The sequence below is a fragment of the Arachis hypogaea genome, chromosome 12, assembly GCF_003086295.3.
Source record: "Arachis hypogaea cultivar Tifrunner chromosome 12, arahy.Tifrunner.gnm2.J5K5, whole genome shotgun sequence".
NCBI lineage: Eukaryota > Viridiplantae > Streptophyta > Magnoliopsida > Fabales > Fabaceae > Arachis > Arachis hypogaea.
In genome coordinates, this window is record NC_092047.1 from 25,513,420 (window position 1) to 25,531,093 (window position 17,674).

The 17,674-nt window shown below is 33.7% G+C and overlaps 1 protein-coding gene across 1 annotated transcript; it reads left to right on the forward strand.

The window, feature by feature from the left end:
* Positions 1-520: 520 nt before the first annotated feature.
* LOC112727190 (myosin-6) lies at positions 521-17,193 on the forward strand. The gene is made up of 39 exons (XM_025776859.3): positions 521-1,041; positions 2,481-2,609; positions 2,932-3,075; positions 3,182-3,327; positions 3,598-3,757; positions 4,124-4,182; positions 4,315-4,474; positions 4,915-5,064; positions 5,160-5,296; positions 5,396-5,542; positions 5,651-5,752; positions 6,371-6,428; positions 6,562-6,663; positions 8,381-8,418; positions 8,571-8,697; positions 8,855-9,025; positions 9,117-9,248; positions 9,354-9,463; positions 9,547-9,607; positions 10,061-10,238; positions 10,320-10,525; positions 10,638-10,757; positions 11,156-11,254; positions 11,497-11,712; positions 11,845-11,984; positions 12,150-12,264; positions 12,351-12,395; positions 12,488-12,565; positions 12,647-12,817; positions 13,430-13,585; positions 13,682-13,870; positions 14,110-14,235; positions 14,345-14,415; positions 14,515-14,614; positions 14,742-14,798; positions 15,471-15,527; positions 15,869-15,949; positions 16,043-16,125; positions 16,582-17,193. The coding sequence occupies exons 1-39, from the start codon at positions 1,039-1,041 to the stop codon at positions 16,694-16,696; spliced, it is 4,539 nt and encodes a 1,512-aa protein (XP_025632644.1). The 5' UTR covers positions 521-1,038; the 3' UTR covers positions 16,697-17,193.
* Positions 17,194-17,674: the final 481 nt, after the last annotated feature.

Consider the following 17,674-nt stretch of genomic DNA (forward strand, 5'->3'; position numbering starts at 1 on the left):
ATACACAATTAATTAGTAACAAATTTATTTTTATATGTGTGTGAAGTGTATTTGGTGTATTTATAAAATTTTTCGTTTCAAATAGTTAGTTTGTTAAGTATTCTTATTAATATTTGAAGGCAAAATTATCAGATTTACTTGAAATTTTAATTAGAAGTGTCTTTATAAATATAAAAAATTAATTTTAACTGAAAGTAAAAATACAAGTTCTTTATTAAATAAATTTAAAACATAATAGGTATTCTTCTTAATTATTTAACAAGTGCGTTTGGCTAATTCCCAATTTTAAAAGAGAAGCACTAATAATAATAATAATAATAATAATAATAATAATAATGATAAATGAGAAAAGAAATATTTTCAGACAGCACCGAGAGCAAGAGGGTGCGTGACTGTCTCCGAGTTCGCCGCGTCAGAAAATCAAAGTCCCGTAATTCATGTCACGCTATAAGGTCATTATTGGAATTTCACCTTATAAAAAATTCTATAAATTTTTATTATTTATTTTACGTGTACAACAGTACATACTTACCTTAATTAATTGCAAATTGAACCTTACCAATTTCATTCATTACACAAAATAATTAATTTGGATTATTCTACCTTTAACTTAATTAATCAATCAATCAATAATAACAAAATAAACTTAGACCCGAAGACAAAGATGTTGAGAGAAGAAGAAAAGTAGCGAAGAAGAAGCAGCAGCTAAGGAATAAAGAAAGGAAAAAACCGAAACCATAAACGGAAAGAGCTTAGTAATAATAATCTCTTCATCAAAAATATTTTTCAGCGTTTTGGTGAAGAGGTTTAAGCTCTTTCTCTTTCTTCTCTCCCATTCATTTCATTCACTACACACACAAAATTTCAGCTGGTAGATAAATATATACTCTTTTTTTTTCTTTTTCGATTATTTTGGAAATTGCATCGAATCGTGGTGCAAAGGATCTTCTTGCTCTTCAGGAGTGTGGATGAGTAGCAGCCATTGGAGCTAGATCCGGAACAAACCGAAGCTTCTGATCCAATCAAATCGATTGCAAAATGGTATTAATTTTTCGATATTTTTTTTAAATTTTACTTATTAGATTTTTACTGGTCATAGTTGAATCAATTTGAAGTCTTGTAGATGAAGATTCTCACTTTCTTCGGAAATGTTTGCCTTTTTTTAATTTTTAATTTTAGATATTATGTCATTTTTTCTTCTTCATATTTTCAAACTTTTAGGAGCTGATCTAGTATTGCGGTAAAATCGGAATTTCGGATCTTTGTTTATGTCTGAGAATTCTGTTACACGTATGTGATTCGGTTTTTGATTTGGTTGTTTAGATTTTTTGGTCAATGTGTTGGTAGCGACATTGTAGGGGTCAGATTGCAATGTGTATACTAATTTTTCCCCTCACCTCTCTCTCTCTCTCTCTCTCTCTCCCTCTCTTGTTGGAGCTTGTTTTGGTTCAATTCAAATTCGCAGAGAACATGGTTTCGTTCTTATAGGGTTGCTAGTAATTTGTTGACTTCTTCGGAAAACTTATTCCCTCCTAATTTTTAATATGTGATTTTAGGGGAAGATTAGTTTAACTATGAATGAATACTGGCTCTTTAAGGTTTATAGAGATGATTTGTAGGCTTGGTGATTGGACTTGGCATGAATCTGTTGGGATATTTCTTGAAATAGGAAACTTAGGATATTGTCCACCCATTACGACTTGATAAATTTGCATTGTTACATCATTGATTGGGTTGGATGAATTTTCAATAATTCAAGCATGGAGAAAATTGTTCAGTTTTCTTTGGGATTTTTAATTCAGTTGTGAAGTTTAACTGAGGATTATGTGTGTCCTTTGTAGTCAATTAGGTTGTTGAACAAGACCGAATCTAACCAACAACCAAGCAATTACTTCGTCTTTGTCTTCTACACTAGTTTTATTCCTTGCTTGGATATCATGGATAAATTAAGGAAAATTTAATTTGGGTGATATTAGTTGTATACTTCAATGATTAATCATTTTATTCCAATGAGACTGATGGTTTGAAAAATTCGGTAGACTCTAGACTGCACATTTTGATAGAAAATGTGAAAGAATCAGATTAATGTAGATGGAAGAACAAGGATTCCGACTTCCTTTTCAAACACGTTCTATATGGTATTGAATCATTTTCTGATTACGGAGCTTTTACTGATGCTATTAACCCACAAAAGTTGTGGGAGTTGCTGCTTGTTACCTGAGCCAATCTTTTAAATTATTTAAACTAGAAGTTACAGTTTCTTTTCTACCCAAAAAAAAAATATATCTTTTATTGCTTTCTAATGTGACCATTTAACATACTTTTATACCACTTGAGTAAGATTTGAAGGTAGATCACTTGATTTGACCTGTTTTGATTTAGGTTACAGGTTTCATTGTAATTACTTGAATATGAATATAGTTATTAGACACGGTGAGATCTCTAGTGGTTTTATTTTGTTGTGCCACTCTGCATTGTAGGCTGCTACTGCCAATCCTGTAGTTGGGTCCCAAGTTTGGTTGGAGGATCCAGAGGCAGCTTGGATAGATGGTGAAGTTTTGGAGGTTAAGGGGCAAGACATCAAAGTCCTTTGCACTTCAGGGAAGACGGTGGGTTTGCATGATTTTTATTTTAATTTAATCCTGTTCATTGTTCTTCAGTAATTTATTTTCTTGTTCTTTGAATGTACCAGTTTTGCTTTGACTGCAATAAATTCTTAAACATGAATAACTGGTGGCAATATTTTAAGGGTTGCATAATGTGTATAATGTGAAGATAGTGCAGTTAAGTGCCTGCAGCATGACTGTACTTAACATGATGTACTATATATAAAATTTTGAAATTACCTCCAAAGTTGACTCTGAAGTTGGAACTGTATGATGTCTTAAAATTGTGAAATCCTTTCCTCACTCTGTTGTTTTAAATTTACAGGTTGTGGTTAAAGTGTCCAGCGTTTATCATAAAGATACTGAAGCTCCACCATGTGGAGTGGATGATATGACAAAGCTTGCTTATCTGCATGAACCTGGTGTCCTAGCTAATCTGAGATCTAGATATGATATCAATGAAATATATGTATGAGCTTTGGATGTCTACTCTCTAAAAAATGTCTCTCTTGTATCTTAGTGTATTTATACTTCTTTGACATGCGCTTAGCCTTACAATGATATTTTGCTTCCAGACGTATACTGGGAATATATTGATTGCTGTGAACCCGTTCATAAAGCTCCCTCATTTATACGATAGCCATATGATGGCACAATATAAAGGAGCAGGTTTTGGCGAGCTAAGTCCACATCCTTTTGCAGTTGCAGATGCAGCATATAGGTAGTTATTTATAGAGTTTAATTTTGATGCATTGACAGTGTAAAACCATTTTACACAGTTGTTCAATCACTTCCATTTGTTTAGATGACCATTCACGCATTGATTGTTGAAAGTAGTTATTTTTGCTGACATGGTGATATTTAATTGGATGCAAGTGTAAGACACCTTTACACTGTTAGTACATCAAAATTAAAGTCTTATTTATATTATTTGTGTAAAAGTTCGGTAAGTACTTTACAAGTTTGACCACATAAACTGTTGTGTATGTAGGCTTATGATTAATGAAGGAATCAGTCAGTCAATACTGGTTAGTGGTGAAAGTGGGGCTGGTAAAACAGAAAGCACAAAGTTACTCATGCGCTATCTTGCTTACATGGGAGGTAGAGCTGCTGTTGGTGAAGGTAGGACTGTAGAGCAGAAAGTCCTAGAGGTAACAGAATTTGACCTTTTTTAACGTTGGTGTTTGGTTTGTTTTCTATTTTTTATATTTAGTCGATATGCTTTAACTGATGGCTAAGAAAATGCCACCAAGTTTTAATTCTTCCTTGTTTCCTCACGGAGTTCTGTTTACAACTCAAAGAGAAGGATGTGGCATTTTTGTATTTATTAATGAAAACATTTTACTGTAAACAGAAACCAAATCAATCTCCCTCTTAAGGGTTGTTTTTCTTGGCAAGCTTATTCTCTACCATTTTATTTATCTTTTAGTTTACATACTTTTGGTATTGTTTTACTTAAAGCTAAGACAGATTTAACATAGACTTATGTTTTGGCCTTCTTTTCTCCTTATTTTCAGTCCAATCCTGTTCTAGAAGCCTTTGGCAATGCAAAGACTGTTAGGAACAATAATTCAAGGTGTGAAATGATAGAAAGACTCCCCCCCCTTCCCCCTTTTTTTCCCCATTATTTTATATTTTTTGGTCACGATAATGAAAATACTAAGCTATTTTCTAATTGTTACTATTTCATCACTTGTGACTTGTGCAGTCGTTTTGGGAAGTTTGTGGAGATCCAATTTGACCAGAGGGGAAGGATTTCTGGAGCTGCTATTAGAACATATCTGTTGGAAAGATCACGTGTTTGCCAATTGTCCGATCCAGAAAGAAATTATCACTGTTTCTATATGCTGTGTGCTGCACCTCCAGAGGTAATGGATTTATTTTGTTTGGGTTCAAGATCATATTGATGGCAAGAAGTGAAAGACTAGATGTATACATAGAGCTTTATTAATTTGCATGAATCATAAATTTGAGTAAGTTACTATGAAACTAACTAGTAAACATAGAACTAAATGGTAGTATGTTGCTGGATAGAAAAAAGAGGTGCTGATTTCTTTCCTTTCATTGTCTTCTTATATATTTTTGAAATGACCCTCTTTTTTAATAAAAAGAAGAAATATTGTTAACAAAAAGGGATGGATATATCTTTTCAATTACTGAGGCTGAGGCGTCTGCCTTCTTGTACCTTTTGACTTGATTATGGTAATGCATGCTGGTATTAGTTGTTAATGTCAACTCATTTTCATCATTTTTCTTGACCGCATTATTTTACTTAGTTTTTGTAACTAAAAAACAATTCTTTTGGCAGGATGTTAAGAAGTACAAATTAGGAAACCCAAGAACATTTCATTATCTAAACCAAACAAATTGCTTTGAGTTGGAAGGAGTTGATGAAGCAAAAGAATATCATGATACAAGGAGAGCAATGGATGTTGTTGGAATAAGTTCTGAGGAGCAGGTATTTTATTGGCAGTTTCTTTAAGTATATACCAATTATTATGTGATCTTCAATACTTTGTTTTTTGCTTTTCCTCTGTCCTCATCTCTCTTCAGGAAGCAATATTCCGAGTGGTAGCTGCAATTTTGCATCTTGGCAATATTGAATTTACAAAAGGTCAGGAAATTGACTCATCTACGCCCAAAGATGAAAAATCTCGGTTCCATCTACAAACTGCTGCTGAACTTTTCATGTGAGCAAACATTGCAAGCTTGCATTGCTTAATCATATTCTAAGGTTTGCACATCATATCTCTCAATTTAAATTCCTTGGGTCATGAAATTTTATTCAGGTGTGATGCAAAGGCACTTGAGAATTCTCTTTGCAAGCGAGTGATTGTTACGCGTGATGAAACAATTACTAAATGGTTGGATCCAGAATCTGCTGCACTTAGCCGAGATGCTTTGGCTAAGATTGTGTACACGAGATTGTTTGACTGGTAAGTTGCGAGCAAATTGGTTGAAGATAGATTAGTTTGAACCTTGGTTATTGGTTTTGGCAAGTTAGCTCAATTCGCTCTTTAGTAATTTTATGTCATCTTTGGCAGGCTGGTGGATAAAATTAATAATTCAATTGGTCAAGACCCTGAGTCGAAGTCCTTAATCGGTGTGCTGGATATTTATGGTTTTGAAAGTTTCAAGACTAACAGGTGCGTTACTGTGATATGTTTTGTTTGTTCTCTACAGATAGGCTAATCTATTTAAGTGAAGATCCAAGAAACATTATCTGATATAATGACTTCCAACAATGGGGAGCGGAACCCATCATTGTCCCAAGTTAAAAGCATGTCCAAAGGCTGAATATCATAAAGAGGGTGTGGAATGGCCAGCCCAAAGTTGTTGACGTGGATAGCAGGACAGCTTTTGTACTAAAACAAATAGATGCATTCCAAATAGTTTGTACTTTCGTCTACATGCTTGAAAAATATTGTGTGATGCTAGATATTAAAATGCTTTATACCAAGAAGATGTTGAGTGATGCCCAGTTTAACTAATTTGGTATTGGGCTAGATTATTTATTAAATAGATGATAGGATTACATGAAATATTGATATAAACTCTAGGAGCTAAAAAATCTCGATCTAAATGGCAGTTGACCCCATTTCAAACTCTATTTCATTATGAACCGTTTCTCTTCGTTTCAAAACTCCCGAACATATGACTTAATTTAATGCCTTTCTATCAAGCAGTAGTTATTGTCTACATCTAAATCGACATTGTGGCGGAGCTGTAAATTGTGATTAATGTTTGATTTTCCTATTTTGCAGTTTTGAGCAATTTTGTATTAATTTGACCAATGAAAAGCTTCAGCAACACTTTAATCAGGTTTGTTGTGAAAGACAGATTACCTTCTTTGTAGTGACTGGAATGTTTGCTTGTAAAATTGTAACAGAAACATAAGGATACTTGTTTATACTCATTTTAGATGTTTTCTAATGCTTTAATATTTATTCTGCAGCATGTTTTCAAAATGGAGCAAGAAGAATATAAAAAAGAGGAGATTGATTGGAGTTACATTGAGTTTGTTGACAATCAAGATGTCCTGGATCTCATCGAAAAGGTTTTCCTTCCAACTGCACAATCATTCTGTTCTTTGACTGTCTCCTTTATCTTACTCTAGTATAAGATGTTTGAGCATATTGTAATGTGTGGCTGTAGATACTAATTATCTTGCATCTGCTTGTACATGAGGTATGATATCACAAGAATTTGCAAGGGTGGTGATTCAAGTAGTTCTGTAGTTTCAATTCCCACCACCCCTCTTCTTCTAAAACTATGTCTTGACAGACTAGCATTTTTGCCTTTGCCTATCACTTTTTAAAAATTCTATTAGGGAATGTTGTTAAATAACAATTCTAAATATCAAATACATTCAAATTGGCAAGAACATCTTAATTTTTAGGTGTTTAAAATTTTAAATTAGCAATTTTTGAGCCCACCATTTAATGGTTAATTCTCTTACATCAAAGTCTAGGGTCCCCTATTCTACTCCCATCTCCTTTCCCTTGCTATCTCTAATTCTCTAGTAGAAAGAAGAGATTTAAGTTAGAACTTTGTAAATAAAGTTCTCTCTTTAGGATATCATTGTTCTTTTGAGATATCAGAGACAACTTACCATGTTTTTATAGAAGATATTGGATAAAAGACAACTCTAGTTTCATTTCATTGTAAAATAAAAAAATTAGTTGCATACGAGAAATTGTGCTTAACATGAAGTGTTTCTGTTGAGAACATGGTTAAAACAAGTGGTAAATACCCAAAAAGCATTCACAAATAATTGGTTCTTTATTTTTGTTTCGGGGATATGGTTATTTCTTGCATTATTCACTCCGTCTGTTTTGGAAATTTATTATTGTATATACTTGATTAAAAGACATGATACATTAATGAATTTACTGCAGACATGATACATGACAAGACACAATGACATTGTTTTGTCTATGTGGTAGATCCCATCTAGTTGGATAAGACTTTGTTGTTATTTTTTATAAGTGAAATGTTTTGTTTATCTCAGAGGTTTCTAAACAATAATCAATCAAGAAAATTGCAATGTAGATGTTTTTAGATATGATTTCATTTTAAATTTTTCTTGATAAAAAGCAGTATATTTGATTTGTTCATGAAATGTCAAGGAGTGATTCTCTTGATAAAATATCAATGTAAATCATACCATGCAAGGAAAGATCCCTTGCATATGCACAGCTTGGATGACAGTTCTAGTGGTTATGTTAACCGAAAGTATTTTGTAACAAATTTTGTTGGCATAAAAAAAGGAAAAAGAACAGAAATCTAAAGGTATATATATTTATCAAAAAGAATCTGAAGACCTATATATATATTTTTGTGTGTGTGTGCATCATATTTCATATTGTATATGTTGTTTGTTTGAGTTTTTCAATAGTAATTTGCTCTGAAACTAGTAAATGGCTGTGAATTTAATTTGTTTTTCGGAATGTAGTTTTGGATGATGCTTAGTCCTTTTAGTCTTCACGTTGTATCCTCTCCTTCAACATTCCGAGAATGTTCTTCCATTGATTTTTTTATAAAAAAGAGGAAAACTCTTAAAGTTAATTTATCTCAATTAGAAGATTTGGTTGTAATAACAAGTTCAAGACAAAAAAGTAGTTGCGTGTAGACTAATTTTTGTCGTATTTAATCAAGTTGTCATTAGTGCTTTTGCATTTGTTCTTAACAAGATGATGACACCATTGTGTTTGTGCAGTTTGTTATCAGTGGATTGATTATTTACCATTGTATATTTATTGTTTAATTTTCAGAAACCTGGTGGCATTATTTCTCTTCTTGATGAAGCTTGGTGAGTATAGTTTGTACTGAATCCTTTTATTTGATATTCAGAGTCCTAATATCACAATACATCTTGCTTTACTCTCATTTTATTTTTCCATTGTTCTTAAACTTTGTCGATGCTAAAAGCCTTAGAATACTTGTATATTTATTCTTTTGCAGCATGTTTCCTAGATCAACACACGAAACTTTTGCCCAGAAGTTGTATCAGACATTCAAAAACCATAAAAGGTTCAGCAAGCCTAAATTGTCACGTAGTGACTTCACAATTTGCCATTATGCTGGTGATGTAAGTCAGATCAGTTACAAGCTTTTTCCCTGCTGGATATAATAAAAATAAATAGGATAATTACATGATATAAATATATAATATAGGACTTGAATGTTTTGAATAGGTGTGCTTATTTTTATTTTGGACTGTGCATCCTGATATGTGTCTAATTTAGGTGACTTATCAAACTGAATTGTTCCTGGACAAGAACAAAGATTACGTTATTGCAGAACACCAAGCACTTCTTTATGCTTCTAAATGCTCCTTTGTATCGAGTTTGTTTCCCCCCTCGTCTGAGGAGTCATCCAAACAATCAAAGTTCTCTTCAATAGGTTCACGATTCAAGGTTGGTGGTTTCTCTTATTTTTGAAGGCACACAATTTAGTTCCCTTGCTCAACATATGTGGTTCTATAATCCTTGTTAATATGTCCTGCAGCAACAATTGCAAGCTCTACTTGAAACTCTCAGTTCCACCGAGCCACACTATATTCGTTGCGTAAAACCCAACAATCTTCTTAAGCCTGCAATTTTTGAGAACAAAAATGTTCTGCAGCAACTGCGTTGTGGGGTAAGACAACTTGAATTTTTATCCGTGTTTTGGTCCTTATGGTTAGTGCTACAGTTGAAGTTCAACTTATTGCCATGTGAGTTTCATTTATGCTCTTGATTATAGGGAGTTATGGAGGCAATTAGAATAAGCTGTGCAGGGTACCCCACTAGAAAAACCTTTGATGAATTTGTGGATCGGTTTGGACTTCTTGCACCTGAAGCACTAGATAGAAGGTATCTGCATTGTCAATCCAATCAGGCCCATTAGTTACTATCCTCAAATTTCTGATATTTTTTTTTTCAATTTTTTATGTCAGCTCTGATGAGGTTTCTGTATGCAAGAGGATTCTGGAAAAAGTTGGACTTAAATGTTATCAGGTAACTATCACCACGTGATCATCATTTGAGATTACCTTGACCATGGAGTTTGGCATAATATTTCGGAAATGAAGCATCACTTGTATAAATCTGTTGTTGACTTGAGTCCCTGAAAAACTCTCCAAATTTTTTGTTTTTTTTCTTCTTCATCCGGGTAACTCCTTTACTTATTAGGGAACTTATAACATGATGCTCATTTTGACTTGTTGAGTTACTGTTTGGAGCTTACGTGGGGACCACTAGTAACATTTCTTACTCTCTTCACTACTGCTTTTTTGGGGGAATAAATCTTACAAATCCAGAAAAAATAATTTATTTATTTTCTTTTGAAATGACAATAAAGTTATCTTTGTGAGTGTTGTCATTAATGTTCAGGTAACTGGAGTTTACTGTTTCCATATGAGGCTATATTTTTTGTATTGATTTATTTTACTGATTCTCCTTATTCTGCAGATTGGAAAAACAAAAGTGTTTCTTCGAGCTGGTCAAATGGCTGACTTAGATACTCGTAGAACTGAAATACTAGGAAGATCGGCAAGCATTATTCAGAGGAAAGTTCGTACCTATTTGGCCCGCCGAAGTTTTGTATTGCTTCGTTTGTCTGCTATACAGATTCAAGCTTCATGCAGAGGTCTGTGTTAATTTTATCCTCAGTTTGTATTTTGTGAAAAAGTACTTGTGAATTCTTATGAATTTTTAATGCCTATTACAGGACAACTTGCTCGACAAGTTTACGAGGGATTGCGGCAGGAGGCTTCTAGTCTGATGATTCAGAGGTATATACGCATGCATGCTGCTAGAAAGGCTTATAGAGAATTGTATAGAGCTGCTGTTTCTATTCAGACTGGTATGCGAGGGATGGCTGCTCGTTGTGAGCTGAACTTTAGGAAGCAGACTAGGGCAGCAATTGTCATTCAGGTAAATCTGAAAGAGAAAAAAAATTTATGACCTTTAATTTCTTTTAACTAATCTTATTTTTGTATTATGTTAGTTTATCCTTGTAAATCTGAATTTTGTGTGTGTATTTCAGAGCCATTGCCGAAAATATTTGGCACAACATCGTTTTAAGGACTTAAAGAAGGCAGCAATTGCTACACAATGTGCATGGAGAGGAAAAGTTGCTCGCCGAGAGTTACGAAAGCTCAAGATGGTAACCAACCCCTTCCTTATTAATCCTTCGAATCCATCAATTATTTTTTGGAGACTAGTTAGTGAACTCAGAATTATATAAATCAATCCAATTTGTGCATTAGGAAAATTTGTTACATGTTTCTGCTCTACCTTAATTATTCAAAGTTGACATATTGGGAAAGTGTCCCACAAAACAAATACACCATTGTTGAGGTATCCTGAAATATCTCAAATTGTAGCCTGAAAAACCATAATAGTAAGAGTCAATTAGTTATGCAATTTTCCTGAATAAAGGGACTATGTCACTCTTTTTACTGGAAAGGGAAATTGTAAATTTGTAATGCTTTCACATATATCATTGCTAACTGTTCACATATTTTTATTTTGCTATTCAGTAACGTAATATTTAAATTTCAGGCTGCCAGAGAAACTGGAGCACTCCAAGCTGCCAAAAATAAGCTTGAAAAGCAAGTTGAAGATCTTACACTAAGGTTACAGCTGGAAAAACGCATGAGGGTAAATGACTACAAGTTTTTCTGTGTTAGCTATTAACTGAAATTATTTCACTGTCAACAACTGGCAATTTCTGTCATTATGTTAACTGAGAGCACTGTAATTAATTTAAATTGCTTATCCGTGTTAATGCGTGTAGCAAAAGCCACCTAGTTGGATTAGACTTTAGTTGCTGCTATATCCATGTGAACACTATTAAGTATCTTTTGTTGTGAAGATTGTTAATTTCTTTTATAATAATGCAGGCTGACATGGAAGAAGCAAAATCACAAGAAAACGAAAGATTACAGTCTGCTTTGCAAAAGATGCAACTGCAATTTAAAGAGACTAAGGCACTTCTTAAGAAGGAGCGTGAAGAGGCTATGAAAAGAGAGGCAGAGAGAGTACCTGTCATACAGGAGATTCCCGTTGTTGACCATGGTTTGATGGAAAAGTTAACTAGTGAAAATGAGAAACTCAAGGTGAGGTGTTTTTTAGCATACATATCTTATCTGCACTAAAGAAAGTCTTTAATATTGGGTGCACATCAAATATTCTCACTTTATTGGCAAGTAGTTGGTCATATCTTATGTTCCTGCTGGGGTCCATTGCAGAACTTGGTGAGCTCTCTGGAAGAGAAAATTGGTGAAACAGAAAAGAGGTATGAAGAGGCAAGCAAAGTCAGTGAAGAAAGGTTGAAGCAAGCTTTGGATGCTGAATCAAAAATAATCCAGTTGAAGACTGCAATGCAAAGGTGTTGTTTTTGATTGACCTTCCTTGGTGTCCGATTTATTTCAATTCATATAATTCAAACTATTGCTCGTTTCCAGTCCTGTAAATTAGTCATCCATGTACTCTATTTGCTCTTACAAGATCTGCAGTGTCATATGACTTTTCTTGATTTAATTGACACTGACAGGCTTGAAGAGAAATTCTTAGATATGGAATCGGAAAACCAGGTTCTTCGGCAACAAACTCTGATAACATCATCTGTAAAACCAATGTCAGAGCACCTTTCCAATCATGTTTACGAGGTAAATTATGCTTGCTAAAAGGTATAGGTTTTGTAATCTGTATGCAAGTGTGGAATGTTATTTAGTCATCATATATTCTTCTGCAGAAGTTGGGCAATGGTCATCATGTGGTAGAAGAGCAGAAATCTGCTGTAAGTACTTTGTTTTTTACTCTCTCTCTCTCTGCCCGTGTATTACACCAGCTTTTGTGTTTAGTGAAATCTAAAATGTGATGTGATTGCAGGAGAGTGTTACACCTACTAAAATGTTTGGTACAGAATCTGATAGCAAATTGAGGAGATCCTACATTGAACGTCAACATGTGTGTGCTTAAACTCGTACATTTATTAATCAGCTCTCCAGTTAATTTGTTCACTATTTTTAACCATCCTTTTCACTGCAGGAGAATGTTGATGCTCTTGTAAACTGTGTAATGAAGAATATTGGCTTCCATCATGGAAAGCCTGTTGCTGCATTCACCATTTACAAATGCCTGCTCCACTGGAAATCATTTGAAGCTGAAAGAACTAGTGTATTTGACCGTCTTATCCAGATGATAGGTTCTGCAATTGAGGTGACTATTTTCACTTTTCTTAAGAAATAAATTTTCCACTCTCAGATTATTGATATCTTGCAGAAAATTTATGTCTAATCCAGATATAAATTTGTGATAAAAGAAGATATAATTTTTGCTAAGAGTAAAGACATTATTAGGCCTTCACGTAATAAGTTATGTCTTAACCACACTATTACATTTCATAATTCACTGATTAATAGTATACTCAAGGTAGTGAATAGTTAGTCAAATGGAATGTAATATTCAATTATCAGTGAATAGGCGCTTGTGTTGAAGTTGGGAGTGGGTTATTGTGGGTTATTATGGTTCAATTCTTGTGTGGATGAGCATCTATTTCTAACCCTTGGTGTTAGAAGTAATATGTATGCAAGATTGGATGCTGCTGTTGCCAGGGGCCATTTTCATGGTTTAATTGTTGAAGTATCTTTCCAATTATTTAAGACTATGAGCTATTTGTATGTTAGTGAATTACTCTTTACCACCTATTCTGTTAAATAATCTGATCCTAATTTTAATGAGACAATTATTCAACAATTAGGGTGCTTTTCATAAAGTATTGTAGCTATTTGAATAACAATAGTTTTTACTTATTCGTTTTTCACTTTCCAGAATCAAGATGACAATGATCTTATGGCCTATTGGTTGTCAAATACGTCTGCATTATTGTTTTTGCTCCAACAAAGTTTGAAGTCCGGAGGTGCAAGTGATACCACCCCAGTTAAAAAACCACCTAATCCAACATCCCTCTTTGGAAGAATGACTATGGTAATGAGTTTTCCTTATGCTCTTAATAACATAATCATTGTTTCTCATATGCTAAATTATTCTGATAGTCTGATTTATTTGATTGATACATTGCAGGGTTTTCGCTCGTCCCCTTCTTCAGCCAACCTTCCGGCTCCAGCATTAGAGGTTGTAAAGAAGGTTGAAGCTAAATACCCTGCTTTGCTGTTCAAGCAGCAGCTCACAGCCTATGTAGAAAAAATATATGGTATCCTTCGGGACAACTTGAAAAAGGAGTTGGCATCGTTGCTTTCATTATGTATACAGGTATGGGCGAAATGCAGTCTGCAATTATTGAACTATAGTGAGGCTAAATCAAGAATAATGGATGGGTGAAATTGGAGACGATGTCTTACATCCCACATTGTTCTCTTTGCTTTTCCCTCTATACTATATCTGTCTTTTGGAGATACTTTCGAGAAAATTTTAATAGGATCCTGAGGTTCCTTTTTAGTTACATACTCATTTGGGCCCATTCCTCATGGAATCATATTGCTGATATACAGGCCCCAAGAACATCAAAGGGAGTGTTACGGTCTGGCCGATCCTTTGGCAAAGATTCTCCCATGGGTCACTGGCAAAGTATTATTGAATCCCTCAACACCCTCCTATGTACTTTGAAAGAGAACTTCGTAAGAAACAAAACAATTACATTATTAACTTTCTGCAATACTTCCCTCCAATTAAGCTTGTGATGCTATTCCTTAAATTTATTAAACATGATATTGGTTTGGATTTCAGGTGCCTCCAGTCCTAATCCAAAAGATCTACACCCAAACATTCTCATATATTAATGTTCAACTCTTCAACAGGTAAGCCGCTTCTTTTACTCAAAAGTAAAGTTTTTGCTTAATTTTATAAAATGTAGTAAGGTTAACATTCTATTCTATGCTTGCAACAATTATTGTCAGTCTTCTTCTACGTCGGGACTGTTGCACATTCACCAATGGAGAATATGTGAAAGCTGGTTTAGCAGAATTGGAGTTGTGGTGTGCTCAAGCAAAGGAGGAGGTAATTTATTTTTGTTTATTTTGTTTCATGTTGGTTCTGAAGTTTTAGTCCATATGTATGCACTTTGTGGCTTTTGGATTCATGCACATATCTTCAGAAGTCTAATCTGATTCCCTGATTTTCACAGTATGCAGGTTCATCTTGGGACGAGCTTAAGCACATCAGACAGGCAGTTGGGTTCTTGGTAATTTTCTCTCGCTTCCTTTGATAATGTACCACCCGCATTGACTTTTGCTAGCTGTTAATGTTTTCATGATGATGAGAATTGCTGTTGGTTTATTATGCATCATGTTTTGTTTATACTTATCATCTCACAAAATCTGAAAGTTTCCGTGATAATGTTAAGTGATAGGACAAATTCTATCAAACTAAATGCCGAAGAGGATCTGGATCTTCTTTTGCCCCCTAGATCAAGCTAATCTAAATCTAAATCTAAATTTTCATTCTTCTTGAGTTGTATTTTCCATTTACACATTGTTGAAAACGTATACTTTTAATTGGATTTGTTCTAAGAAAATAATTTTCAAACAAAGTTCTTTAAGACATCTTTTATTCTGAGTTTCAAATTACTATAAGAAGCTCTAGATCATATTCAAACTACTCAGACATATGTTGATAAATATACATGATCAAGCCTGTTTCTAAAAATCTAGATAGTCTAACTAATACTAGTTCTAGCGTCTATGATTGGTGATTTTATTTAGTAATTACAAATAACAAGTATCTTATACTCAAATGCTTAAGACAGTCTGGAGATTAATTTTATGTTTCCTAGTTATTCTCTATAAAATTATCAAAATATCCATTACATCTTTGCTACTTGAATCGCTTTAATGGTTTCAAATTTTATGAGCAGGTTATTCATCAGAAGTACAGGATTTCCTATGATGAAATCATTAACGATTTATGCCCTGTAAGTATCTATCGATATCAAGCTTTCTGTACGAGTGTATGGGGCTTCCATATTGCATATTAATTTGTTAATATTCCCAAGGGCCTAAATTTGATAGCATAGTTGATTACTTTGTACAGCAGAATTTTGAAATTGATGAATTCTTGGAATGTTTCATTTTTCAATTTAGTTTCTTTTTATTATTGCAATTGTTTATCAACGTTAAATTGGATGAAGGCTAAAGCATAGTCTTCTGTTCATGCCCCTCACTTTTTGCCATAAACTCAATCCATTTCTAAGTGTACATGTTTTCTCATGTGTTATACCTTCTGTTTTTCTTTCTTTCTCCCCTCCTTCATCAGATCATGAGTGTCCAGCAGCTATATAGAATATGTACACTTTACTGGGATGCTAACTACAATACTCGAAGTGTTTCTCCGGACGTAAGTAATTTCATTTCACTATACTGTTTCGATCAACTGTAAAATTAAAGGAAAAGGTAAACAGTTGACAATTATACATGAATCTTCCTTCAGGTCCTTTCTAGCATGAGGGTGCTTATGGCCGAGGATTCGAATAATGCTCAGAGTGATTCTTTCTTGTTGGATGACAATTCCAGGTGAGAGTGCTTGCATATGGAAAATGATTTGTGGTGCTTTAATAGCATAACATGGAATAGCTAGCTAGTGCAAAAGGTGGATACATTTGGGTTTGAACTATTAAATCCAAATCATATTTGGTGGAGTCTATGGTAGCTGGTTATGGTGGCTATAGTGGCTACACAAGTGTTGTTAAAACTAAAGTTACACTTCTTTTACATTTTGGTAATACTTTTTTTTTATTTTTAAAGTTAAGAAGCGTTGTTAAATAGTAAAAAAACGTTACTTTAATTTTAGCAATACTTTTTAAGACACCATAACTATCATAGCATGCACCATCATATTTTAATAAAATATGTAGATTATCATTTTCTTAAATTGGTAGTTGAAATATTGATTAGAAAAAAGAAAGATGTTATGAAATATTCATATTGGATTCAAGTTTTACCAATTAGTTTTTTCTTTTTTTTTGACAGTATTCCCTTCTCAGTGGATGACCTTTCTACAGCACTCCAAGAGAAGGAATTCTCAGACATGAAACCAGCAGAAGAGCTTCTTGAGAACCCTGCCTTCCAATTTTTAAATGAGTAGGCAAAAAGGAAGTGAAGCTTAGTATGCATTTTATAAATTGTCTCATAGTCAAGGCAGGCAACAAAATCAGTTGTTGGTCCTTGCCGTAGTGGCTGTAAATCCTTTTTTTTTCTTTTTCTTTTTTTAATTTTAATTCTTTTTTCATTTTACCTATTTCTTTTGTTTTGGTTTTACATATTGTTTATAGTATCCCTGCATCATCATGCCCCTGATGTAAAGTTAATTTTTTCATTCTTTGGTTGGCATTCAATTGTAAAATCTTCAAGGGGTAGGGATATTTATAGGATTAGGTGAGCTTGCCTTAATATTTGTTCATTTTTGTTGTCTTTTATAGTCAATTTGGTCAGAAAACCTCTAGAAAGTTCAGCTGTGCTTATAATTTTTGTTTTTGGGGTCCAAGCTGACTTTCCACATTTTTCCTTTTTTGCTTGTGTAAAGGGTAAAAAATGCACATTGATATTTGATAAATAATGAATAGGTTTTCATATTCTAGTGTTCGTACTAGTCTTTTGTTCTTTTCTTTATTGCAAAGTTTTTAGCTGTAAATATCCGTAACAAATTTGACATTAGTGTTTTTCTTTTTGTTTATTTATAATGAGTACCCAAACATGTTAGTCCAGTACATAACAAAACTTGGAAGCTTCTATATGTTGGGGAAAGTATCTAGTCCTTCAAGAACTTGGTTAAAAATTTGAATTGTAAAAAAATTTGGGGATCTTTTGAAATTTTGTAATTGAGCATTAAGTTTTATCTGATGGTGATGTGGTATAGAGATTATAATGTTAATTGCAATTTGGGAAGTGCAACTCAAATTTAATTAAAAACGGAGTTAGGCAAGGTGTTTGTATCTGAAGAGAAACAAAGTTGTCACAAAAGGTGCCGAGCACATTTCTCGAAGGCGGATGGAGTAGCAAAAAATTTTTCCGTTCGAATACATTTCGGTCATCCATAATTAAACAGAGGTAGGCAAGGACTCCA

Coding starts and splice junctions, on each gene's coding strand:
- LOC112727190 (XM_025776859.3), top strand. Junction 5,065..5,159: donor GAATAAGTTCTGAGGAGCAG/GTATTTTATTGG, acceptor ATCTCTCTTCAG/GAAGCAATATTCCGAGTGGT. Junction 5,753..6,370: donor GAAAGTTTCAAGACTAACAG/GTGCGTTACTGT, acceptor CCTATTTTGCAG/TTTTGAGCAATTTTGTATTA.